The following is a 26,714-nucleotide window of genomic DNA, read 5'->3' as shown; positions in this document are numbered from 1 at the left end:
TTTCCAAGTTTTTCTAATCAGCAGTAGTTTATCAAATAGCAGGGGGAGTTTGTTATTATTTTTGATTCTTTTTAAATAGAGCCACCTCACATTAATGGATCTGGAAAACCGGAGGAGATATCAATAATTGTTAATAATCCACTTGAACTTGCCTGCAATGCTTCTGGAATTCCTGCTCCTAAAATTACCTGGATGAAAGATGGCCGGCCCCTTCTACAGACAGACCAGGTGCAAACTCTTGGAGGCGGAACAGTTCTTCAGATCTCTAGTGCTCAGGTAAGCATCAGAGTTCATATAGTTGTGTTTATCCCAGGTTAAACTTCTCACTTGATGATATACGAGAATTGTTGATAAATTACATCTTTACATCTGCATACATCACACTGCAATTTTACCAAAGGTGGATTGCTTCTATGATAGACATGATTGGGTAGACATGACTTGAAGGAAGACAAGAGGTATCTAAAATTAAACTCTAATGAAAACAACATACCTTCTCGTTAGCTTTTCTTGTTTTCATAGTTCCGTTCATATGTTTCCTAAAGCCCTTAACATTTGCCATATCACTCTTTACCTAACCAGCAGAAAGCAGTCCAACATGCGTTCATGTGAGGCTTCAAACAAATTGCCTGGTTCTTTTAGTTTGCATTTAAGGAAATTTATCTGAAATGTGAATATATTAAAGAGATATACTCTATTCATCCAGGGACTCTGTATCGTAGCCCTCATACTCCTGACAACTCTGTGAGGCAGTGTCTTCAACACCATTCTATGAATCCAGAATAGGGCACAGAGAGGTTAGTACTTCTCTCCCAAGTACTCACTGTTTCTCAGTGACGGAGCTGGGTCTCAGTCCTGGGTAGAATTCAAAATCCAAACCAGCGGACCTCAGCACAGTGCATTCCTAGCATCGTGGTGCACATGCCTTCCATTCCATTCTCTTCTCTCCATTCACATGTTGCAGTAACTCAGAGAGGGGAAAAAAAAAAATCAGGTTAAACTTTCAAACCACTTACTGAATCAAAACCTTTAAAAGTTCTCCCTCTAATGAAAGTAAAATTGCATACAGTAGAATTAGATATGAAACAATAAGAGAACCATTCAAGATGGCGTTGAAGGGGAAAGTTAAAGATGATCAAGTCCCAAGACTGATCTTGATGCCTTTGCTCCTCTGTGTTTTCATAGCATTTTGTACATACCTCTGTTACAGCAATGGGTGTCTTATTTAGCTGACCTTTGTCTTTTGGTGTATTTCTTTGCAACATAGTTATGCCTAGTACATAATGGATGCTTTACAAATTCCAAATTGTGTGAGACAAGAGTTTCCTAAAATATTGTCTGTGAAAAGCAGGTCTGTGGTGTATTATTCCAGGGGAGGAGGACCCAATCTATGACCCAGTTGGTTTAGAGAATTGTATACTGTTTTCTCCCTCCTTTGTGAGGTGTAGTGCATGTTAACAACTCTGCAAAATGTTACTCTAAAGACATCTGCCTTTTTCAAACTCCCTGTTAGCAGAACACACCTTAGGAACTGTCATTATAAATAATGACTGTGGGTATCCAGAAAGGAAAAATTTGTCAGGAAATATTTTCTGGAGGAGACAAATTGAAGAGTAGCCACTAATGACGACTTGGGATTGGCCAAGTCAAGACAATGATGGGGACAACATCAATGGGGTGAATGGTTAGTAGGGAAGAATTACTTTTAAAGGTTTTAAAAATGTGATGAGAGATTCCAAAATTCTTCTCCAGGATATAGAACATTAGTTTTTAATTCTTAATCAAAATTGTGTGTGATAATTGTTCTTCTAAAATGTCTTTAAGTATTTTTTCCAAACATCCCAGTCTTAAATGTTTTCTAAGGAGTTTTTGCAGCCTACCAGAAAGTTTTCTGTGACCTATGGTATCCATTTTGAATACAAGAACTTTTAAAATCCTAGTGTCCTAGGGAATATTCAAGCAGTAAAATAAATGATTCCAGGACTTTCCTAATTTTACAAAATACATTCTTTACAGTAGTAGCACATCTGTTTTCTAACATATTCTTCACATATGTTATCAAGTATATGAGTCAAGACTAACTTGTAGTGGAGACCATGCATGGAGATTTTTAAAGAAATGATTGTGGTTTTAGTCAGATAAGAATAGATTGTGGGGCTGGGGTTGTGGCTCAGTGATAGAGCGCTTGCCTCACATGTGTGAGGCACTGGGTTCAATTCAGTTCTCAGCACTGCATGTTAATAAATGAATAAAATCAAGGTTCATCAACAACTAAAAAAAATTTTTTTTAACAATTCTATTTTTTTTAAGAGAGAGAGAGAGAATTTTAATATGTATTTTTTAGTTTTCGGCGGACACAACATCTTTGTTTATATGTGGTGCTGAGGATCGAACCCGGGCCGCACGCATGCCAGGCGAGCGCGCTACCGCTTGAGCCACATCCCCAGCCCTAAAAAATTTTTTTTTAAAAAGAATAGATTTTGCTGTCAGTCTGACCCCAAATACAACCAAATAATTTAATATCACCATTTTATTTCATCATTATATAGCAAAGGTAGAGTTAAGATGTGACATTAATGTGTTTGATTTTAATAACCTCATATCTTATTGATCTGATGACTTAATAAACATTTAATTTTCTTCAGTAACACTGAAATTGAACTTTTCAGTCTGCAGTTCAAGCCAGTGAATATTTATTTCTTCAACAACTGTATGGTGCTAGGTCTTATATATGCCTTTCTTTCCTAAATATTTTTGGATCAAATAATGAAACCCATTAAAACACAGGCTTACATATAATGGAGATACCAACCAGTGCTTGGTTTCAGAACACTAATTGTATTAGATAGTTTATTTTAATTCTTGTGCTTTCTTAATTGTGTTTTGCTTTGTATGGTGATTGTTACATTCATTCTAGTTTACATTTTTCTCATCACCAAAGCCACATGTGAACATTTTGTAATTTGCTTATTTGGGTTTTGTAGGTGGAAGATACTGGAAGATACACGTGTTTAGCATCAAGTCCTGCAGGAGATGATGATAAAGAATATTTAGTGAGAGTTCATGGTAAATTTGGCAAAGAAAAGTCCATGTTTTATATACACACCTAATTAGAAGCCAGACCTATACAATGTGGGTCAACTCTATAGCACATACCAAAATATGTTTATAAATGAAGGAATACATATTTTGCAAATCTGATTTTTTTATTTGAATGACTAAGTGCTCTTTTGGGGTAGTTCAATGGGGCTTTTGACTTATTTGTCTTGTTCCTGCACAAATAATTCATATCATTGATTTAAAGTAATAGAATATAAATTATAATAATGAAAAATAATTATTCATCATCTCACCATGCAAAGATGCAATGTTTTTGCTGGTAAATGTTTTGTTACAAAATATAATCTGAACCAGGTTTGCACCTGTTACAATTCCTTGGAGGATGGGACAGGAGGATGGCCAGGCACTCCAGGTCAGCCTAAGCAATGTACCAAGGCCCAGTCTCTTTAAAGACAAATGTGATGATTCAGAATATAGTATTTGAGTTGCTTTTTATGTCAACTAATGATATGATTGACATGCACCTGTGTTAATAAATATATTATGGCATCATTTTCGGTGATTGCATAGTGTCCTATTTTATATTCTATTTTTAAATATTTAGACAGTTTATTTTCATCAACAGTGACAACAATTTAGCCCATTTCTTTTATTTTGAGAAATTTCTGTAAATACACTTGCTTGGTTACACACACACACACACATGCATGGATCTGTTTACACACACACAAACATACATGCTTTTAAGGATTTTGAAACTTATTTACCTAATTACTTTCTGGAATATTTGTGTCAATGAGCCTCTCTCCAAAACTACTATTGTATCAAAATTGAATTTACTTTCCTTGAGGCAGATCGTTTGAAACTAAACAGAAGGCCTTTATTTCATTTCATAGCCTAAATGATAGTGCACATTCTCTGGAATTTAATTTTCTCCTCCCATCCCCACACACAAATGAGACCTGCCATTAATTGACATATAAATTCTGTCCATAAGAGTCTCATAAACATATATTTCTGTATATCAAGGAAAGCATATAGATTTTTGTTTATTATAATTGGCAGTTCCTGATTTGATAATTTTAGATCTAATGTTCAAAGAAAATCTAGAACCTGGCAAAGGGATCCCTTTGTGCTTCAGTTTCTTTGTCTGTCACATGGTAACAATAATATGATTATATTACTTATTCTATCATTTATGTAATTGTTTTAAGGATTCATTGCTCAATCTAAGCAAAAGTTTTACCTAAGATTAAAAACAATTCCATTGTTAATTATCTGCACCGTAAATTCAAAGAATAATGTTTTAAATTTATGCCTCTTATTTCATATAGCAAAACTAACATTTATTGGCTACTGATAGGTTAGATCATTTTACATCTTGTTTATTGAAAGCCTTTGATGCGTTGTTCCTATTTCCAGTACCCCCTAATATTGCTGGAACTGATGAGCCCCAGGATTTCACCGTGTTACGGAACAGACAAGTGACACTGGAATGCAAATCAGACGCAGTACCCCCACCTGTGATTATGTGGCTCAAAAACAGAGAGAAGTTACAGGTAAATCTTTCGCTAAACTCTACAGATTCATTCAAAAGCTGTGGAGTCTTTACTAGATAGTCAAAACCAAATAACATCACTACCAAGTACTCAACATTGCTAAGGCCAGCACAGATGCCTTCTTAGTCTTTGCTTAATAGTTGATTATGGATCAAAAGAAAGAAAGAAAGATAGATTCAGGGCACTCTGGAAGCTAATCTGTGCATATATCTCCTGGAGCCCATTTGAAAAACTCTGCTATTTGTTTACCTGAGAAGGAAGAAACCATCAGTCTCAAAAGAAATAATCTATCTTGCCAAGTGTCTAGGGTGAAACAGTTACTGAATTTTCCTGATCTCAACCTGGATCCCAAAGATCTACACCCCTAGATACCAGATGACTTGCACTAGAATCCTTGAACAACATAGTTATACGTTCTCTAAAGTTTCCCACCTAGGTGATGTCTGTCTGCTCTCAAGAGCATTACAGCCCAGGATCCTCAGTGTCTTCTAGAACTGGCTAAAACCTTTGACTCTGAACCCTCTGATTATCTGCATCCCAGTAGTTACTTATCATTTTTTTCTTCCTTTTCATTGTTCTTACTCATCCTGTTAGCATAACCTATTGTTTTACACTGTGTTGCCAGCAGTTAATTATAAAAAGATTTTATGTCCTCCCAAATCTAATGCATAATGACTTTCTCCACTACCAAACCATATGTAGAGCTTTAGTTCTGAGAGTCATTTATACACTGAGACATGCTGCATGTCACTGAACACAGCTGTTTCTATTTATTGGGTGCCTACTCTAATGCTAGGCACTAAGATTGACACTGACAGTAGTGTTGACCTTCAAGGAGATCACAGACTGTCTGAAAAGACAAAGAGGTAAATCAAAGATTATAGAGTGGATACTACTGATGAATTATATGTTGGAGGACTAGAAGCAAGAGAGGAGAAACACACAACCCAGGCCAAAGGGTAAGGAAGAGCACAGGGCAGCCTCTTAGAAATGGGCGATTCACTTTCAAAGAACAGATATGTAGTGGGGTAGAAAGAAGAGGTTCCAATCACAGGCAATGGTGCGTCCAAAGTCCTAACAACAAAAGGAATGAATGCTTCTGTTCCAGGGCCTGCAGGCTAGTTGGTACAGCTGAAATAAACCTTTATTAAAATCTGATGGTTCCCTATGGTTTTCAGGATTCTAGTTAAGCTTAACTCACGAGGTCCTTCGTGGTCTGACTTAGCCCCCACCGTCCCATCTCCCATGTGTGCATTTCCCCCCAGACCATTGGAAGTTAAGTGCAGGACTTGATGAGTATTGATGATGGAGAAGTCCACACGGATTCCAGATAGAACCAAGTGATGTCAGTACTGGGAAAGGGTAAGCCCATTAGTGAGAAAAAAATGATGAGTTCAGGTTTAGTCATTTTGAGTTTTATTTATCTACAATCTAAGGAAATTTCAGAAATCATTGAAAATATGAGTTCATATTTCAACAAAAAAAATGTGATGTAATATTCCATATTTCCTTAAAATAAAACATCTTTGATGTGGTGGTCCTCTTGGTACAACCTGTTGGGGAAGTTCTGTTTGTATGCAGTTGGACTGTGAAATGAGAACAAAGCCTTCAACAGTACTGACAATTACAAGGTGAGCAAAGAAAGAAGAGAAATGAAGGGGACTGAGGGGGGGACTCAGTGAGCCTGGGATCAAAAGCAGGAGACACTCGTGTCACGAAAGCCAACCAAAGAGGAAGCAGTTAAGAAAAGGCACATGATATCTAAATAACATTGTGTCCATTGGCTTTGGCAACACAGAGGTGACTCAAGATATGGACAGTGGTTCTGCAACAGAGGGATTGGAGTAGGAAGCAAGTTACCATTGTTTGAGGAGTCAGAGGAGGGAAAGGAAGTAGAAGGGAGTGTAGAATATTTTTTAAATAGTTTTAGTTGCAGATGGGTACAATAATTTATTATTAGTATTACTTTAATGTGGTTCCAAGACTTTAACCCAGTGCCTAACACATGCTAGGCAAGTGCTCTACCACTGAGCTACAACCCCAACCCTGGACTCTTCTTTAAATAGAGATTTGTACATATTTATTTGCTGAAAGAGAGAGATTGAAGATACAGGAGAAAGAGAGCTTCATAGAAGTCTTTAAGTACGTATCAAAGCATGTGTGTCCATTCTCTGAATCTCAACTCTGCTTGCTTTATCTTAGATTCGGGGCAGAATGTCCCCACATGGTAAAACTGTCACTAGGTTTAAGTCATCCTCACAACTAGTGATTCCAGTTTTAAAAAAAAAGGCACAAGCTTGAGGGCTCTGAGAGGCTCAACTAAACTGTCTCTTTTCCTGACATTTTAATGATAAATTTTTCTTGCTGAATCCAGGCAACACCTCGAGTGCGAATCCTATCTGGAGGGAGATACTTGCAAATTAACAATGCAGACCTAGGTGACACTGCCAATTATACCTGTGTTGCCAGCAACATTGCAGGAAAGACCACAAGAGAATTTATTCTCACTGTGAATGGTAAGTGAAACATTATTCACTTTTTTACAATTTAAAAATTTAACCTCAGGCCTTTCAAAGAGATGATGGTTTGGTTTTTTTTTTTTTTTCATGAGCATACAAACTGAATCCTTGTGGTTATGTTATTTATTTTGAAAAAGACAACATGTAGTACTTGTATTAGGGGTATATTGCAAATTAACTTAGTTTCAGAAAAACATAATTAGAGATACATTACTCCATCTTAGAAGATAATGTGTATATATCCAGTTGTTATTAGCAGATCCAGATGTTTCGCATCATTCAGATCAGAGTCATTGAGGGTGTCCGTACACTGAATCTCTGGATGACAAATGGCTCATCATTTTGTTCACTGTTATTGATGGTGGCTTGAGAGTATACTATATATGTACAAGGACTATAATTTTCTTAAATACTGCCATAGTACTGTAATTTTCTTCAATGTGATATTTAAATAGCAAAACTTGCCAAAATTCGGGCAGATAATTTAGGCTTTTCCCCAAAACAGTCCCATTGGACTTTTAATATACAGACTTTACAGCATATCTGGTGACCCACACAAGTAATATCTCTAATGCTAAAATTAAAATTCAGGATTTCTATTCCCACATGAACTCAATGATTAATAAAATACATGTTCTGAGACTTGCAAGATTAACAACAGATGTGCTTTTCATTAAAACGGCCCACTTTCTGTTCTTCATTTAAAATGAAGTTGTTCCAGTGTTAACATTCTCGGACCATTATTTGGCCAAAGAGAAATAAGAAATATCATCTTTAATTTGCACCAAACTAGCACTGATTTTTGTTCAGTTCTCTCTCCCAGAAAGCCAGGTTTTATACTCCATATCAGGGATTTTAAAATCCTCCTCCCCATCTATTCTTTATTTTAAAACAGAGTATCTAGAGTAAGACTTGAGGAATTTAACCTCGGTTCTACCTATACTAACCCAGATTAACGTTGACACAAGGCTCATATTCCATCTCAGACTCTTAGTATAGTCTTCAGTTCAACTGAATCTTCTCATGTGTCTCTCTTGTTCAGTCCCTCCAAACATCAAGGGTGGCTCCCAGAGTCTTGTCATTCTCTTAAATAAGTCAACTGTTCTGGAATGCTCTGCTGAAGGTGTGCCAACCCCGAGGATAACATGGAGAAAGGATGGAGCTGTTCTAGCTGGGAATCATGCAAGGTAACAGCTCTGGAAAGGAAGAGTTCTGTAATAACTGAGATATACATCTTTAAATCTTCTTCTAATGCATATTTTGGTCTTACTATATTCAGAATTAGTCTTTTTATCCTAATATAAGAATCAAAATTTAGTATTTTCAAATTCCTAACTCATGTTGGCCTAATGACTACAGTCCATTCACAAACCCAAACCCATCTGCTGTGTGTCTTTGCATGGTATTCTTTTCTTCCACCAAGGTTATTATAAATATATGTCATCAGAAACAGAAAACAAAGACAAAATGGACATCACCATTGTTAAAACTGTCCTCTGTCAAAATGTAAATAATCAAAAAAGGCTGACTTGGAAGACCTCGCTTGTGATCTTTCTTATAGATACTCCATATTGGAAAATGGATTCCTTCACATTCAATCAGCACATGTCACCGACACTGGGCGATATTTGTGTATGGCTACCAATGCTGCTGGAACAGACCGTAGGCGCATAGATTTACAGGTCCATGGTAAATATGGGTTGATATACAACATCCAGACTTTGGGTCAAATGCTTTTTTACTAACCTGTTCTATTGAGCTCATGAAGACCTTGCCATCAAAAACTATTTATGCATGTCACATTGTATTATGAATAGTCAAGGTGCATATTCTCCTCACTGTGGCTAATGTCAGCACAACACTATTTAAATTAACAGAGCCTTGTTTGTAACTGTGAGACAAGTTACTAATGACTAATTTCAGTTCAGTAGAACTGAATGGTTACTACTTGTTGAAAGTGTTTTCTTTTTATTTGGTGATGTTGTTTTAGTTCCTCCGTCCATTGCTCCGGGCCCTACCAACATAACTGTAACAGTAAATGTCCAAGTTACTCTGGCTTGTGAGGCGACCGGAATACCAAAACCATCAATCAGTTGGAGGAAAAATGGACATCTTCTTAATGTGGATCAAAATCAGAATTCATACAGGTAAGGATAACTTATTTCAATATGATTTATATTTAATTGACATATAGTAATTGTACGTATTTATAATGTACAATGTGACATTTCAATCCATATATACAATGGATAATGATCAGATCAGGGTAACTGGCCTATCTATCACTTCAGACATACGTAATTTCTTTGTATTGAGGACATTCAAAATCTTCTCTTCTAGCTTTTTGAAATATTCAATAATTGTTGTCAGCCATATTCCTCCTTTCAAACTACACTTCTGTATCCATTAAACATCTTCTCTGCACCTGCCTCCCCGACTCCTCCCCAGGCTCTGGTAACCATTATTTTATTTTCTACTTCTAAGTGATCAACTTTTTTATCTTCCACATGTAAGGGAGAACATGCAGGATTTTCTTCCTGTGCCTGACTTATTTCACTTAACAAATGTGGTAAAATAATCGTTCTATTCCTTCACAAAAGGGCTTCCTTCTCTACTTACCTAACATTCACTTTCAGAGCAGAAGGACCAGGGTGGAGATAAATAGGTTTTAGAAATGTGTGAGGGTTGGGACTGTGTCGTTTTCTTTCTTTCTATTTTTATTGTTCTAGTTCCACCTTCTATACCTACCAGTTAGAAACATAATTTTTTAAAAGAACTAACATTTTAACTCTTTAAATGGGGGCATAATAAACACATAAAGTTTGAAGAAAGCTGATATGTAGAAAATATTTTACCTTAATGTGGAACTAATTTCACAACTGAAAATCTTTTTCTGAATTAAAGATGCAACTTTTCTGTACACAAACCCTGTGGATGACTGTCAGCAAGGTCTATAGGATTAGATTTTTAATCCCACTTTACTTATTTAGCACCTTTTGAAATTTTATAAAGACAAAGGATACAAGCACCATTTAATATAAAAGAAAAATACTCTGTAAAAGTAAATACAAGCTCTAGAATAAAAATCAAATTTTATACCTTAAAATACAATTTAGATATTTGGCAGCTTGAGTGGGGAGAAAAAAAACAGAATTTTCTCCAATTTTTTTGCATTTTTCCAGCTTTACTGACATAACTCGTAATATGGCAATGTGTTTTTTAAAGGCTAAATTTTAAATCACTGGGATTTTCTGGTTAGGTAAGCATCATTTCTTTTATCTCACTTGAGCTAATAAGGCAGTTATCCTGTCAAAGGGTTCACTATAGTGCCAAAAACAAACACTCTTGTAGTTCTACTTTTACAGAAGTCATTTCTAATTTACTGAAATTCTGTCATCTCTATTTGTCTCTATTTGGGCAGGTGAATTTAGTGACTTTAAGTGTCCATCTCATGGAAAATGGATTAAGTACATCAAATATGTTTCCATTAAACCACATAACTTATATTCTATCAGTGGACAGTTTGAAATACGAAAATGGTGGCACTCGCCTTTAGTCCCAGTGACTTGGGAGGCTGTGGCAGGAGGATCACTAGTTCAAGGCCATCTTCAGCAACTTAGCAAGGCCCTACACAGCTTAGCAAGATTCTGTCTCAAAATAAAAACTAAAAAGGCTGGCTCAGTGGTTAAATGCCCCTGGGTTCAATCCCTAGTACAAAAAAAAAGAAAAAGAAAAAGACATAAAAATAGCCAATTAGACTTAAAACATGTATGTGTATTTACTAAACCTCTAAAACTTTTGAAGTGATCTGTATTGTTTTAGTTTTGATTTGAGGTTAAGAAAAAGACTACTGAGATATATAGACATACATGCTATGTATGTTATATGTGTGTGTATGTATCACAATGCATATATATATATACAGGCACCATACATGTATATGCATACTGTATTGTGTGTGTGTGTGTACATACACACTGTATGGGAGGTTTGTGTTTGCATGAACACATACACACTTTGTATGTATTATTCATGTCCAAGATAGCCATCACATGTAAAGAGACATGTGAAGTACAGAAAAGAATGAGACAGACCTGTAGTTACACATTTGTCAGTAGAAATAATATAATGCCAATCTGCAAAGTTATTGTGAAATTTAGAAATAATTATGTAGTGCATTTCAGATTGGTCCAAGAATATAGTCAATGCTCAATAAATAGTAAATAAATCAATGTGCTCCTTATATTGTATTTCTCCTTGGAGAACAAGGTCAATCATGATATATGAATTCAGAAAATCCAAGCTTCCCTCTTCAGGCAATCCTTCCAGCCAACTGCTTCCCATCAATATCATGTTTGAGACTCCTTGTCATATATTATTAAACTTAAATACACAAAGCATGCATCAAATAAATGATGCTCATTTTAATATGAAGGAGGAGTTGTGTTTCCTTCCATTACCAACACAGTACCCTGGGGAACCAATTGGAAAACTATATAGAAATTGATTTACAGGATCTCATGCCTTAAAATCTCTCTTCTAGGCTGCTCTCTTCGGGTTCACTAGTAATTATTTCCCCTTCTGTGGATGACACTGCAACCTACGAGTGTACGGTGACAAACGATGCCGGGGCAGACCAGAGGACCGTAGACCTCACTGTCCAAGGTAGGATGAGCCTAGCAAAGGGATAGGAAGTTATTAGGATGGTTTCACGTCATCGTTCTACTTCTTCACAAAAGGGCTTCCTTCTCTACTTACCTAAATTCACTTTCAGAGCAGAAGGACCAGGGTGGAGATAACAGGTTTTAGAAATGTGTGAGGGTTGGAACTGTGTGGTTTTCTTTCTTTCTGTTGTTATTGTTCTAGTTCCACCTTCCATAGCTGATGAGCCTACAGAATTCCTGGTGACCAGACAGGCCCCAGCAGTAATAACCTGCACAGCTTCGGGAGTTCCACTTCCCTCAATTCACTGGACCAAAAATGGTATTAGACTGCTTCCCAGGGGAGATGGCTATCGAATTCTGTCCTCAGGTAGGACCAAGCTCAGTGATTTCACATCTATCAATTGGATTAATTATTTCTGGGTGGGCTTCCCTGGACTTTTGTTGCCACAGAATAAAATATTAAATCTGCCTACATTGCTAAACTGATGCTTCTGGAAAAATACAGTTCAAGTAGGAAGCGGAGCTAGGGAAAAGAGGAGGAAAAAGAGATCCAGGGAAAAATTAATACTTCAGTTAATCTGAATATAATAAGCCTGCTCACTGGTATATATGTGCATGTATGCTTAACCCAGTGTTTAGCCAATCTTCTCCTTACTTGTGAAGTAAATAAAGATGTTTGTTTAGGAGTGGAGTTGTGGCTCAGTGATAGAGCACTTGCCTTGCATGCATGAGGCACTGGGTTTGATCCCCATCACCACATAAAAAACTAAATAAACAAAATAAAGGTATTGAGTACATCTACAACTACAAATTTTTAAAAAATTTTTTGTTCAAACATTGAGTCCCTAACACAGGCTATGTACTTTAATAAGTTTCAGAGACTAAAAATTAGGGTTCTAGCTTTCAAGGTTTTTAGAATTCAGGACAGGAAAGGTTGGATGCTAAGTCCTGTAATTTACTATTTTTGATAGTGCTGGTAGCTGTCACATCTCAGGCTGCAACTTTACTTTTATGGCAAAATATTTTTTAGCTGTCTCAGAAACCTACATACATGGGTAGCAATTCAAATCATAAAATAGAAGCTCGTTACCCTCCAGCATAATCACCAAGTACTATGCTAAGAGAACAGTTTCACTTTCTTAATGTGAAACGTAGTTACCATAAACCCAGAAACCCCATTCCTAGATGTCTACCCAAAAGATATGAAACCATTTGTCTACACAAAAACATGTATACAGATCTTCATACAGCTTCATGCACAGTAGTCAAAAAACAATTACAAGGGCTGGGGTTGTAGCTCAATGGTAGAATGCTTGCCTAACAGTGTGAGGCACTGGGTTCAATTCTCAGCACTGCATATAAATAAGTAAAATAAAGGTCCATTGACAGTTTAAAAAAATTTTAAAAAACAATTACAATGTTCATTAACTAGTGGATGGATAAACAAAATGTGATATGCCCATATCAAGCAATGAAACTTAACAAAATATCGCTACATGCTACAACTTATGAACCTCAAAAACTTCATGTTCACAGTGAAAACAGGCAAACATAAAAGATCACCTGGTATAGAATTCCACTTACATAAAGTGTTAAGAAAAGACAATCTGTAAAAGCAGAAAATGGATTCTTAGTGGTCTAGGGTTGGGGCTGGAGCAGGGAGTGACTATAAACAAATATCAGGATTCATTTTGGGGGGATGGAAATGTTCTAAAGTGATATTGATAGTTACAAAATTCTGTAAATATAATAAAAATCATCAAATTGTGCATTTAAATGGGTGGCTCTGATGTAAAGTATGCTTCAATAAAGTTGTTAATAATAATAAAAAAAGAACTATACTAGACACTTCAGGGGATAGGTATGAATATAAGCCCAGACCACTATGCTAGGTGTGGAGGGGGGGAGACAATTTGTTGAACTAGAGGAAAAAAGATACACTATACATTAAAACTTTTTTCTACTTAGGAGCAATTGAAATATTTTCCACCCAATTAAATCATGCGGGAAGATATACTTGTGTTGCTAGGAATGCAGCTGGTTCTGCACACCGACATGTGACCCTTCGTGTCCAAGGTATGGAAGGTTATTTACTCACTAAGAGATGCTGGGTGGGCTGGGGTGTATCTCAGTGGTGGAGCTCTTGATAGCATGTACAAAGCCCTAGATCTGATCTCAGCACCAAAAAGAAAAATGCTTGCTGGATTTGAGGGTCTATTTGTCTATTTGTTTGCTTTGCAATTTTTAATTTATGTTTATTCTTGGAATATGGTACTATGTAGAACTATAAACCACAGCAATATCTTAGTATGCAAAAGCCTGGAAGATGTTTTTCAATAGATTTAAAAAGACATACAGATAACAAATGACACAGAACAACCCCAAATTATTTTCTTACTGGACATTTATAATTTGTTTCAGCTTCTAGTCTTCCAATGGAGTTCTTCTAATGCAAACTGTATCATAGCTAGCCCCCAAAATGTAGCCGATCTTTACTTTTCTATTACTCAATGAAATCAGTACTTAGGAATGATAGATTTGGGCATACTTCAGCTCATCACCATGGTGACATTTCTGCCGCTGACTAGTGCTGTTCATTTTGCTGATTGGTTTTTTAGAGCCTCCAATCATTCAGCCCCAGCCAAGTGAACTAGATGTCATTCTAAACAACCCCATTTTGCTACCATGTGAAGCAACAGGGACACCTACTCCTTTCGTTACTTGGCAGAAGGAAGGCATCAATGTGATCACAGCAGGTACTACCACTGTTTCTATCAAGAAAATCAGGACACATCCAGTGTCTATAATTCAGAAGTCAGTAAGTTGATGTTTCTTTACTTGTATTTGTATTTCCCATTTTTACTTACATATATTTGTGTTTATGCTCATTTTAATTTAAAAATACATGAATACAGGGTCCATAGTATTTATTTGTCCTACAGTCCTACCAACTCCAGGTTTAATGCTTCATGTAGAATATGGGCTTTATAGTTTGTTGTTTCTTTCTTTCTTTTTTCTTTTTTTTTTTTTTTTTGGATACTGGGGATTGAACTCAGGGGCACTCAACCACTGAGCCACATCCCCAGCCCAACTTTTTAAAATTTATTTTAAGTAGATATATATGACAACAAAATGCATTTTGATTCATTGTACACAATGCAGCACAACTTTTCATTTCTCTGGCGATGTAGTGTCACACCTTATGTGCAGTCTTCCACGTACCTACCTCCCCCCTGCACTCTCTCCATCCTCCCTCCCCTTTGCCCAGTCAAAGTTCCTCCATTTTCCCATGCTTCCCCCCTCCCCATTTTTGATCTCTCCACTTATCAGAGAGAACATTTGGCCTTTGGTAGTATGTTTTTTCAAAATGAAAATTCATGTCACTTTTCTTTTGTTAACTATGATACAGGCAAAAGCCATGCAGTTCTTCCTAGTGGCAGCTTGCAGATCTCCAGAGCTGTTCGTGAGGATGCTGGCACTTACATGTGTGTGGCCCAGAACCCAGCTGGCACAGCCTTGGGGAAAATCAAGTTAAATGTCCAAGGTACCTGACTAGTTCATCTCTGTCTTCAAAGATGTTTGTAGCAACATATGCCAAATGTCATTATCTCTAATAACAGTGCCTTTCACCCATGGTTCTCAACATTCTTGGTTTGCATTTTCCTGTTGGATTTCCTATTACTTTTATGAAGAAGAAAGTTTGAAGTTTTGCATTTCTTTTCACATTGTTTATGTAAGAACATGAAAGTGTCCATCATAATTTTAACTTCTATCAGACTTCACTGGGTACAGTAGTCACTTCATGAACTGTGATTTTGCTTTCCATGATTTTAGTTTTACCCACAGTCAACCATGGTCTGACAATATTAAGTGAAAACTTCTGAAAGTGAATAATCCGTAAGTTTTATTGCACTTTCTTCTGAATAGTATGATAAAAATCTCACCTAGGACTTGAATCATTCCTTTGTCCAGCATACCCATGCCATGTACACTACCCAGGTAGTAGTCACATGGTAACCATCTCAGTTACCAGCCATCTGTCACAATATCACAGTGCTTACGTTCAAGTAACCTTTATTGTTCTTAATAATAGTCCCAAAGCACAACATTAATGATATTGGCTATTCAGATATGCCAAAGAGAAGCCATTAAGTGAAAAGGTAAAGAGCAGTAAGCTATTTTGAGAGAAACCACATTTATATAACTTTTATTACAGTATGTTGTTTTAACTGTCCCATTTTATTATGAATTCCTAATTTAGGAATTAAACTTTTCACAGGGATGTGTGTATGGGGAAAACAGAATGAGCAGAATTCAGTACCATTCTTGATTTTCAGGTATCTCTTGCAGGTTGGGAGTTGAGGGGACAGCTGTACTGTGTCTCATGGTAGATTATGTGTTGTGGTTTTATTTTTTTTTAAGAGAGAGAGAGAGAATTTTAATATTTATTTTTTAGTTTTCGGCGGACACAACATCTTTGTTTGTATGTGGTGCTGAGGATCAAACCTGGGCCGCACGCACGCCAGGCGAGCGCGCTACCGCTTGAGCCACATCCCCAGCCCATGTGTTGTGGTTTTAAAACTTTTTTTTTTCACCATATACATTTGGTTATACTTTGAAACACTGAATTGTAAAATATATTTTTTAAAAATTGCCATTAAACTAACTTGATGGAAAAATTATTCAAAAAAAAAAAGCAGGGCTTTTATGTTTTCACATTTAACTGATATTTTCTTGATGTAATTTACTTATCTTGCATGTACTCCTTTTGTGAATATGAAGTGATTTGGAAAGAGCTTTCAAGGTACTGGATTTGAATTAGTAGAGTCTGAATTTTCTTGTAGCGCAACTTTCTTATGGTAACTAATGAATATAGTCAAGCCCACTTTCCAGCAGATTGCAAATTCAGTTTCTTTGTATTAATGTTTATTCAGTCTCAATATGTGGAAGCACATTAAGCATTACAGGCGTGTTCTTTCTCTTATGGTGTTTATATTTTAATGGAGAAGAAAACTAATATATTCCTAAAATGAAATAATGATAAACTCTGATATATACTATGTAGAGATGATGATACTGGAGCTACCTGATGATGTTTTTCGATTAGTGTTTACAGGGCTTCTTTGGGGTGTAGCATGGGAAACATTTGACACCTGAGCAGTGAGCTAGGATGAGCCTGGGCAGGTTGACAGAGTGTCCGTGCAATGAGCCCAAAGCAGGGCAGAGAGAGAGAAGAAAACACGCCAGTGTGGCCAGACAGGGGACACAATGGGAAGGCAGGCAAAAGATGGAGGAGATCAACCAAACAGGCAGGGCCAGGGCATGGAGGGTGCGATGGTCCCAAGGGGAGTGAGATTTCAGTCTGTACACTGGGAGTCTTATAGGGCCACAGCCAGGATTGTGACTTGGTTTTAGAAAGACCTTCTATTGCTACATAGATGATAGTTTATTCAAAGGACAAGACTAGAGATAGAAGAATGGATAGATTTGTCTAGATGAGGTATTATGGTGACGGATTTAAGCTCTTGTTGGAGGTGTAATAGTGAGGATTGCTGATGAATTGGAGGTTAGCAAAAGAGAAAAATTAATGATGTTTCTTGGGCTTCAGGTTTGAGCTAATGAGTAGATGATAGTGCCACAAGAGAATGCAAAGGGAAGAACTGGTTTTGGGAGAAGGAAATGGTGGTTTCTGTCTAATCATGTAAATGTAGGAAACTATTAAAAATCCTAGTGGAGATGTCAAATAGACAGTTGAACATGTATATATATATTGGGGCTCATGAGAGATGTATGGTGTAAAGTAAGTATTTGGAATTCGTGTTAAACCCAGGAAACTGGTTGCGATCACCTAGGAAAAGAAAATGTGGATAGAAAAAGACTGCTAAAGACAAAGTCAGGGAATAGTGCACTGTATAGAATTCTGATAAAGGAGAACAGAATACAAAGGAGGGCCAGGTGCAGTGGCGCAGGCGTGCGGGCACACACACACACACACACACACCTACCTTAATCCCAGCTACTGAGGAGATTGAGACAGGAGGGTTGCAAGTTGATGGCCAGACTACACAATGTAGAGAGCCCATCTTAAAATAAAATATAAAAATACCCAGTAAACACACACAAAAAGGAGAGGACAGAGATGTCAGAGGAGAACTAGACAAAGGTTGAGAGATGACAATATTTCAAGAAGAGAGCAGTTTATTGAATGCAATTGAATTCAAGTAGGATGATGACCCAAAAGCATTCATTTATTTCATCAGCGAAGAGATCATACAAAAGAATGGTTTCAGATTTGAGTTTTTTCTTCAGTAAATGATTAAAATTATTGATATAAGAGTAATTGAGAGAAAACACATTAAGTAATGAAAAGTATCTAAGCATTCCAAAAGCAACCGGAGATTATCATGTGCTCTAGAGGCCTGAAAAAATACTGAATAGACTCAATCTCTTCTTGCAGGTACAGTATATAATGGTAAGCACAAATTTAACTACACATTTTGTTTGCTATGAATAACTTAATGTGGATATTCATAATTATTTCAGATGTCTTTTTTTGGTGGATGTTTTAATACTTGTTACAACATACAGGCCCATACCCAAGTAGTGGTCAGCCTCTTGTAAACACTTAGAGGGGGGAATCCTTAAATAAGCTTTTTCATTTGTTTCTAATGGGAATAATTTTACTTATATAATTATTTTCCATTACTTACTCATTTTTCATTCATTCAAATAACACTTTATTAAATATTGCCATGATGTTTAAGACATCCTGCCAAGCTCAGTAGAAATTGCATAACTAAAAGGATCTTCGAGTAGTACAATATTTCCCAAAACTCAGAGTTCTATTTTGAAAGTTTTAATACCTAAAGTGAACCACATAATTTATATGTTAAAGAAAATACTTTTGTTGACACAGTCTAAATTTTCTAGACATGCAAACCTTCATGAATACATGTTTATCTCCTCTTCCAAAATCAGCAGTCGCTTACCTTTCTTTGTAAAGTTCATACAGACTAATTTTCTGAAATACACTTGGGGAATTTAAAGTTCCAAACAAAACAAACTGTAGTGCTCCTTTCTTTGTGGATGTGGTGAACTTAGAATTTTGTTATTCATCAGTGTTACTTAACTGGGCTAGATCAGTACTGTAGTATGTAATTTTAACACTCAGGCTTTTAAGACAAAGTTTGAATCTTTTTGTCTTCTAGTTCCTCCAGTCATTAACACTCAGCCAAAGGAATATGTCATTGCTGTGGACAAGCCCGTCACGCTGCCGTGTGAGGCTGATGGCTTCCCACCACCCGACATCACGTGGCATAAAGATGGGCACGCAATTGTGGAATCCATCCGCCAGCGCATGCTCAGCTTTGGAGCTCTGCAAATAGCATTTGCTCAGCCCGGTGACACTGGTCAATATATGTGCATGGCAGCGAATGTGGCAGGATCCAGCAGCATGAGCACCAAGCTCACTGTCCATGGTAGGTTGTTTAACGTGGGTTATTTCAGTCTGCTTCATTATCATGGCAAGAGAAAAGACCACCAAGGGCAAATATGGAAATCAAACCCATGTAAAATCAGAAATCCAAAGTGTATGCATGGGGTGGGAAGGTGCACTTGCCCTGAAAATGTTTTTTCTGTGGTTATATTTACCTTTGTGTGAACATACACGTGTGAAAGAGATTATTACTAATATTGTTGGAAAAAATAATGTGCTGCCGATAATCCCTTCACATTGTGATGATTGGGATCTGTCATTGGCTTATAAGAGGGCCATTTGTGTTCTTATGAATCTTCTGCTTCACTTCTTGAAGGTTCAAGTCATGTTGGCTAAAAACTAATCACCATATGACCTACATTGTAAATAGTTTGAACCCAATGGGAACTGGAAATGTACTGGATTCATTATTTTTAAATAGCAAAATATTTTGTCTATTTTGGATAAATAAAGGATAGAAAAACTATCCTTTTTTCCCTTTTGTATAGCTAACTAAAATCTAAAAGTCAGCATTGAAATATTTTAGTTTCTATAGTATATTTAAGACTAAAGATAGAATCCTTATTGTGAGAGTAGTAGGAAACAATAGCAAATTAAACTGTTTTCAACTACTATTTTTCAGAGGTAACTTATTTTAATGAGTAGCTTCTGGTTTTTAATTTTTTTCCAAAAATATGTAAAACTTATTTTTATGTATATTTGAATTTACTACAAATTCATAGTTATAGTTTTGAGTGGATTTCTTTTTAGTTGAGTAGATAATTCAGCCAGCATTAACATCATCATTTATGAGTTTTTCAAATAACATCCTTGATTTTAGTCAACATAACTGAAGTATATCAATACATTATTTCTTTACCTTTAAATAAGTAATACTCTGTTTTCAACTATTTATAGAAAAGGCACCAAAATAGCTCATATACTAAACAACAAAGAAATTGTTATTAAGTTTTGAAAATATTAGACCACAATTCCTACCCACAATGCAGTAAAGCTAGAAATTTTTAATGAACTTTTAATGTCAAAGCTCCAACCCCAGCTAGAAAGTACTTTAAAGGCATGGTTTTTTTCCAGATTACTTATAAAATAATAAAAATAAGAATGCTGCATATTAAAATGTGCAGTTTGGGCTGGGATTGTATCTCAGTGGTGGAACACTTGCACTGTATGCATGAGGCCCTGGGTTCAATCCTCAGCACCACATAAAAATAAACGAAGATGTTGTGTCCATCTACAACTAAAAAAATATTTTTAAAAAAAAGTGCAGTTTGTAGCTGAATCTAAAAATCAGCCATGAATTCATAGCCTTAATTTTTTATTTTGAAAGATAAAGAACTGAAATGTGTGCTAATACTGTATCTCTATAATCCCCTGCAAAAAAAAAAAAATAAATAGCAACTCCAAGAAAACCAAGATAAATTAATAAAAAATGAGTTGAATATGATGCACCATTCAGTAAACAGATTTTTGTTTTCCAAATTAATGTTTAGGCATAATCATTCCCATAATGTATATATATTTACTCATATGAAAATCATAGAAAAATAAAGGATGAAATATTAAAGTTTATACAGCAGTTTCCAACTGTTGTCTCTCACTTTTTAAAAAATCCATTAACATGGTCCATTTCTCACAAATATGTTTGAATAATTCCAAAATTAATTATCTGAAAAGAAATTATATTTTGACTTTTCATTTTTTAGGTCTTTCTTTTAGCAGTAAATATCTTAGGTCTGAATCTACTAAGGTATTTCATATTTCTTTGTCACTAAAATAATCAATTCATCTTTATATTGCCTAAATTTCAGATGGTTTGCATTTGATCATAGAAAGTATTTGGCATTACAATGTATGGAGTTATGAAATCAATATAAAAGTTTCCTCTGTGGCAGTGTAAAAAGTGGATTAAATTTCCTGATCAGATTTTACTTGAATTTGTTGTCAAATATGTGAAGTACTGCAAAAAATATTTTCCACAGCATTTTGTGATATTCAATATTGAGTGCATTATAGTATTTTGTAGTGACTATTATTGATTCATTCTCTCCATACCTGAGAGCAAAGCCAGCAATTATACAGCCATAGAAGTCTTTCTGTTTGTTTTACTTTAATCCAAAAAGCAGAAGAAACCAAATATGGAAGATTCAAAATGGCGCATAAAAGATAAAGATTTCCAACACATTTGCTCAGAAATTGAAATGTAAATATGTTCAATAAACTCAAATACAATAGAATTCTTGCTTGCATCAAAAATATTCATTGATTTTATAGCAAGTAAATGAAGATCTTAATAATCCATTTAAATCCTGTGAAAATATTAATATATCTAGCAAAATTATCTTCAAACCAGTCTTTTGTGTGTTAATTTTCAATGTGAATAAAGACATTGAACTCAACTTCCTGGATGACTCTTCACAGTACCACCCAGGATCCGAAGTACAGAAGTGCACTACACAGTCAATGAGAATTCACAAGCCATTCTTCCATGTGTGGCTGATGGAATCCCCACACCAGCAATTAACTGGAAAAAAGACAATGTTCTTTTAGGTAACTTGTTAGGAAAATACACTGCTGAACCATATGGAGAACTCATTTTGGAAAATGCTGTGGTAAGTTTAAAACACGTAAGTAGATACATTATGTCACATGGTAAATGCACCTTCTTTTGGTTATTTAGTTTGGAAGTATATTCTTTAATAATGAAAGAAAATATTCATAAATTCAGGTTGTAAGATTTATCATATACATATTTTATTTTATATCCCTGTAACGGGATATAATAGACAATCAGAACTCATAGTGCTCTCCTTCTAAAATTATTTTATTGAAATCTGTGTTTATCAGAAAAAATTCTGTGCTATAGCCTGTATTTGTAACCATGTCTGGGAATGATAAGAAGAAAGAAGATACAAGAGTATCTGAGATACTGTAAAGCAAATATGGAAAGTAGTGTTTTGCTTTTTCATTTTAGGTTTTTATATAACCCTTTTTAATAACTAAAATTTTAAGGACCTATGCACACTGAGGTTTTTAAATATCCTCAGGTGGTACTTCTCCAGATCTGTAAATAGTCAGTATTTGGAACATTTCAGTTTTATAGTGGTAGCCCACTTGAAGAGAAATCTATATGTAGGTACACATACATGACTGCTTAAAAAATTATCTCACATGGTTTGAGAGAATCAAGACTTGACACCAAATACTGGACATGTTTAAACTGTAAGTCAATTTCTGAGCCTTTGTACACATCTTGTTTTTCTCCTGAACCTTAAAAATGTCTAAATTTCATTACAAAGTTTGGATAGAGTTAAATTTGAACAGATTACAATGATAAAATTGATACTATTCATTTTAGAGTATAATCTCAACCAGTTATCCATACCCTGGGTGACCACACCTAGTGCCGGGCATCAGGCACAACTCCCATCAGCTCTGCCAGCAGACATTGTGTTTATTAAAATCTGTTTCCACCAACTGTGAGATGCACCAATATTTTATGCACCACTAAGAAAGAAATAATGCAGTGATAAGTAAACCACAGCAGACCATTGATGTTTACATTGCATCCCAATTTCAGAGATTTCAAAGATAAAAATGTAAATTTTAGAATTGATAAAATAGACATAAATCTTTTTTGCTTATTTATTTAAATGGCTAAATCTCTCTGGTGGGCATTACCCCCATGCCCATGAATGAGGCCCCTCTATCACTCTTCTAGACCTTAAAGAATTGAATGATTAAATAATTTCTAATTATTTAATGAAACAGCTAAAATAATTAGAGTTTAATATAGCAATGACTCATGCACATTTAAAGAGTACCAACAATAGGGTACCTTATAAATACCAAGTGAGAGACATAAATAATATGTAAAAGTCTATAATAATATAAAATAATATATGTATGATCCAGATTTCTAAATACTTCATTTCCATAAAAATCTTGATTTTTAAACTTGAGCTGTCACAACCTGAGAGCTTAAGACTGTGTGTGGAGTGGTGGGGAGGGACTTACAGGGAATATGATTTATTCTTGTTTGTCTTAAAGGAAAAATCAAATTGGGTTTGCATTTATAAATGAATAATTATAAACTTTACATTTCAAATTCTCCGGTGCTTCGGTTCCAAACAAAATTTTATTCTTGGATTTTAAAAAGGGGGGAAAACATCTGTCATAAGTATTTTAATGCATCCAGATGCATTGAATCATTAGATCAACCATTAAAAATACTCAGCCCCATCTCTGCAACCAGCACTGATCCAGACACTGGAATACATCAGGGAACAAAAGAATTGAAGCAGCTTGTCCTCATGGAGCTTATTTCTAGAAGGAGAAAATAGATGATAAAAACCATAATGAAAATAATAAATAATGTGTACAATGCCTGAAAAAAAAAAGGATTATGAAAATAAGAGTGGGATCAAGGTTGCAGGAGTTGGAGCAGCAGATTACAGTCTTAAGTAGGAGGGTCAGGGTAAGTCCCTTGAGAAGGTGACATTTGAGCAAAACCTGAAGGAAGTGACTTAGCCAAGTAAATATCCACAGAAGGAGCACACTACGCAGGGAAAATAGTTAGGGCAAAGAACTTAAGTGGGAACACGCCAAGTAAATTTGAGAGAGAAGAGATCAGTGAACACAAAGAGTGAAAAAGAGAAGTCGGAGGAAAATGGAGGCCAGATCGTGTAGAGTCTTGTAGGTCAGTGGGTCGATTTTGCCTTTTACTTAGTAAAAGTCAGACTCCTTTGCAGGTTTTGAACAGGGGTCCAATATTACTTGACTGGTGTTTCCAGAGACTGCACTGGCTGTTGTGATGACAGTGGACAGTGGAGAGGACAGGATAGAAGCAGGAAGAACTGTTAAGAAACCAGTCTGGAGGCAGATGAGAAATGACAGGACTCAGAGCAGAGTGACAGCAGAGAAGCAATAAGAAGTGATATGATGCTGCATTCGCTGTGAAGCTAGCATCTCCTAATGGGTTACATATAGAGACTGGAAAGAAAAACTAGAGAATAGCTCAAATATCTGAGAGGCAGCAGCAACTGGAGGAAGAAATAGCCATCAGTTGAGAAGATGACAGCTACAGGTACCATGGGAACAGGCAAGGGGACTTGGGAATCTATATCCAAAACTAAGCTCCCCATTTCCCCTCTTCCCTTCCGGTGTCACCTGTAGCCATCAAGTATCAACTAGACATTCAGAGAGTTGGAATGAGGTCATTGTAACTAGAGTTTGGAGATAAGATCTGAGCTGGAGTTGCTGGCAGTCATCTGCATATGGGTGGTATTTAAAGCCATGACACTGGATGAAATCACCAAGGACTTGAGCAGTTAGACAAGAAAAGAGGACCAAAGACTGAGCCTCCTCACATGCCAACATTAAGAGATTGATATCGAGGGGAAGACAGCAAAAGTACATGGAGAAGGAGAGGTAGCCAGAGAGGTGGCTGGGAACCTGGGGAGAGTGGTGCCCTAGAAACCAGGTAAAGAGGTGGTTTCAAGCAAGGGAGTCAGAGTTTTATGGGATGCTGCCAATCCGTCCAGTGTCATGAGCGAAGAGAGCTGGCCCTTCCACTTAGCAAGGGAAGCTTCAGAACTGTAGGTAATAATGCCCTCATTCTTACCATTTTTAATTATGATAATTTGGAAAGTCTTTGGTATCTTGTTGATACCATTGAGATTACCTGTTCTTTATTTGTACTTGACAGAACAGCAATACTCTTGGTGAGTAATAAACTTGATGTTTTCTATACTTGATGTTTAGTAAAGTCTTCTTAAATCTTAGTGCTATAAAAAGATTGTTATAGTTCTGTAAAGGTTGAGATTATGTTTAAACTCCTTATACAGTTTAAATTGTGCTATGGGAAAACTAACGGGATGGTTAAGACTAAAAGGTGGAAATTTAAATTGCCTTTATGTAAGAGTGCTCTCTGGAGGAACAAGCGCTGCAATTTTATAGATTTTATGTAAGATGATGTAAGATTATGAAATCTTAAGCACTGTGAATTTTTTTAATTTTAGCCGGAAGATTCTGGCATCTATACCTGTGTTGCTAACAATGCTGCCGGTGAAGATATGCACACTGTCAGCCTGACCGTACACGTTCTTCCCACTTTTACGGAACTTCCCGGAGATGTGTCATTAAATAAAGGGGAACGGCTCCAACTGAGCTGTAAAGCAACTGGTGTTCCATTACCTAAACTGACATGGACCTTCAATACCAATATTATTCCAGGTTGGTGATTTGATTTTTCAGAAGTGAATAAATGTACCTGTAGAGAAGTTCAGACCAGTCTCTGTTTCCTTTAGTTCTGGGAATTGCCTGAAAGTTACAAAGGAAAGGCTGATTGCTTTAAATGCTGTAACATGTGTGCCTCTGTTTGGATTTTACCCTCAACTCAGTATGTATGCACTGTTGATTCTTACAAAAGGATCAGTTGATCACAGGACTATATATTGCATGTTCTGAGTATATTTTTTAACCTCAGAAAGAACCTCCATCCCAATGAGAAGACAATATTTTATGTAAAGGCAGCTGCTGAACCTCCCTCATTGATAAATGGATTAAGGTGGTTACTGTTGGAGTCCTGAAGATTCACCTCATCTCACAGAAAACTCTGCTTCTCTTTATATGAACCAATCTCCATTATAGTGTAGATGGTTGTGTAGAAAATTCTTAGACACTGTTTATTTTCACTACACATTCACCTAATGCACGGGACCCAGCAGCACTCCTTCCTGGGAAGACAGATGTGTACTCATGGGGCTTTGTCATCAGTGTTAAGAGATCATCAGTAATGACGAGTTGTCCTAGCCCACTGTTAGCATTGGCTAAGTGTCTTGCTAGAAAAATGATAAGAAGCTTGAGGGTTTTCTCTGCTGTTAAGATTTCCTTTAATGACTGGAATTCATCAACTATATTATCTTAATTAATAGCAATAGCATTTCTTGCTAAAGAAAAACCATGTCTAAATAATCTAATCAGTACTGTTTTCTGAAGGCATACTACTAATTAGCTACGTGGAGTTTTAAAGTTTATTTTCCACTTAATATTCAACATCATGAAATTTTAAAAAGTAAATGGGGGAAAGCATGCAAAGTAAACATACTCAACATAAATTAGATATTGGCCCCTTTAGAATCTGATTTAGTACCTATTGTTTTAAAATTAACATGTTTATGCCCGTGTGCGCTGGAGGAACCAGCAAGTAGGTTCCATGCATGCATCTGCCGGAGGTGAGAGCCAAATGGAGGCCTCAGCCTCTCCCCACCCTGGGCCTCAGCCACCCCTGCAACCTCCACTTCCACTCCAGCAGACCCAGACCCAAAGAAGACACTAAACAAAGTTCAGGTTAGAAAGGCCATGTGAGCTCCTTGGCACATTGCAAGTCCAAGTCCAAAAAAAAAAAAAAAAAAAAAAA

General features: G+C 36.2%; 1 protein-coding gene across 6 annotated transcripts in view; it reads left to right on the top strand.

Annotated features, from left to right (window-relative positions):
• Nucleotides 1-26,714, top strand: part of Hmcn1 (hemicentin 1) — a 381,331-nt gene that overhangs the window by 310,297 nt on the left and 44,320 nt on the right. For all 6 annotated transcript variants that reach the window (XM_048809830.1, XM_048809832.1, XM_048809831.1 and 3 more), the window contains 15 exons: nucleotides 80-276; nucleotides 2,985-3,066; nucleotides 4,483-4,619; nucleotides 6,994-7,135; nucleotides 8,181-8,325; nucleotides 8,700-8,827; nucleotides 9,129-9,285; nucleotides 11,682-11,803; nucleotides 12,005-12,169; nucleotides 13,771-13,878; nucleotides 14,421-14,558; nucleotides 15,212-15,346; nucleotides 19,011-19,280; nucleotides 21,716-21,906; nucleotides 25,315-25,528. In XM_048809830.1, the coding sequence (XP_048665787.1) occupies nucleotides 80-276; nucleotides 2,985-3,066; nucleotides 4,483-4,619; nucleotides 6,994-7,135; nucleotides 8,181-8,325; nucleotides 8,700-8,827; nucleotides 9,129-9,285; nucleotides 11,682-11,803; nucleotides 12,005-12,169; nucleotides 13,771-13,878; nucleotides 14,421-14,558; nucleotides 15,212-15,346; nucleotides 19,011-19,280; nucleotides 21,716-21,906; nucleotides 25,315-25,528 (2,331 nt within the window). The remainder of the gene's footprint in view (nucleotides 1-79; nucleotides 277-2,984; nucleotides 3,067-4,482; nucleotides 4,620-6,993; nucleotides 7,136-8,180; nucleotides 8,326-8,699; nucleotides 8,828-9,128; nucleotides 9,286-11,681; nucleotides 11,804-12,004; nucleotides 12,170-13,770; nucleotides 13,879-14,420; nucleotides 14,559-15,211; nucleotides 15,347-19,010; nucleotides 19,281-21,715; nucleotides 21,907-25,314; nucleotides 25,529-26,714) is intronic.

The sequence above is a fragment of the Marmota marmota genome, unplaced genomic scaffold (genome assembly GCF_001458135.2).
Source record: "Marmota marmota marmota unplaced genomic scaffold, marMar, whole genome shotgun sequence".
NCBI classification, from domain to species: Eukaryota; Metazoa; Chordata; class Mammalia; order Rodentia; family Sciuridae; genus Marmota; species Marmota marmota.
Note: the sequence above shows the minus strand (reverse complement) of the source record. Positions and strands in the feature narration are given on the sequence as shown.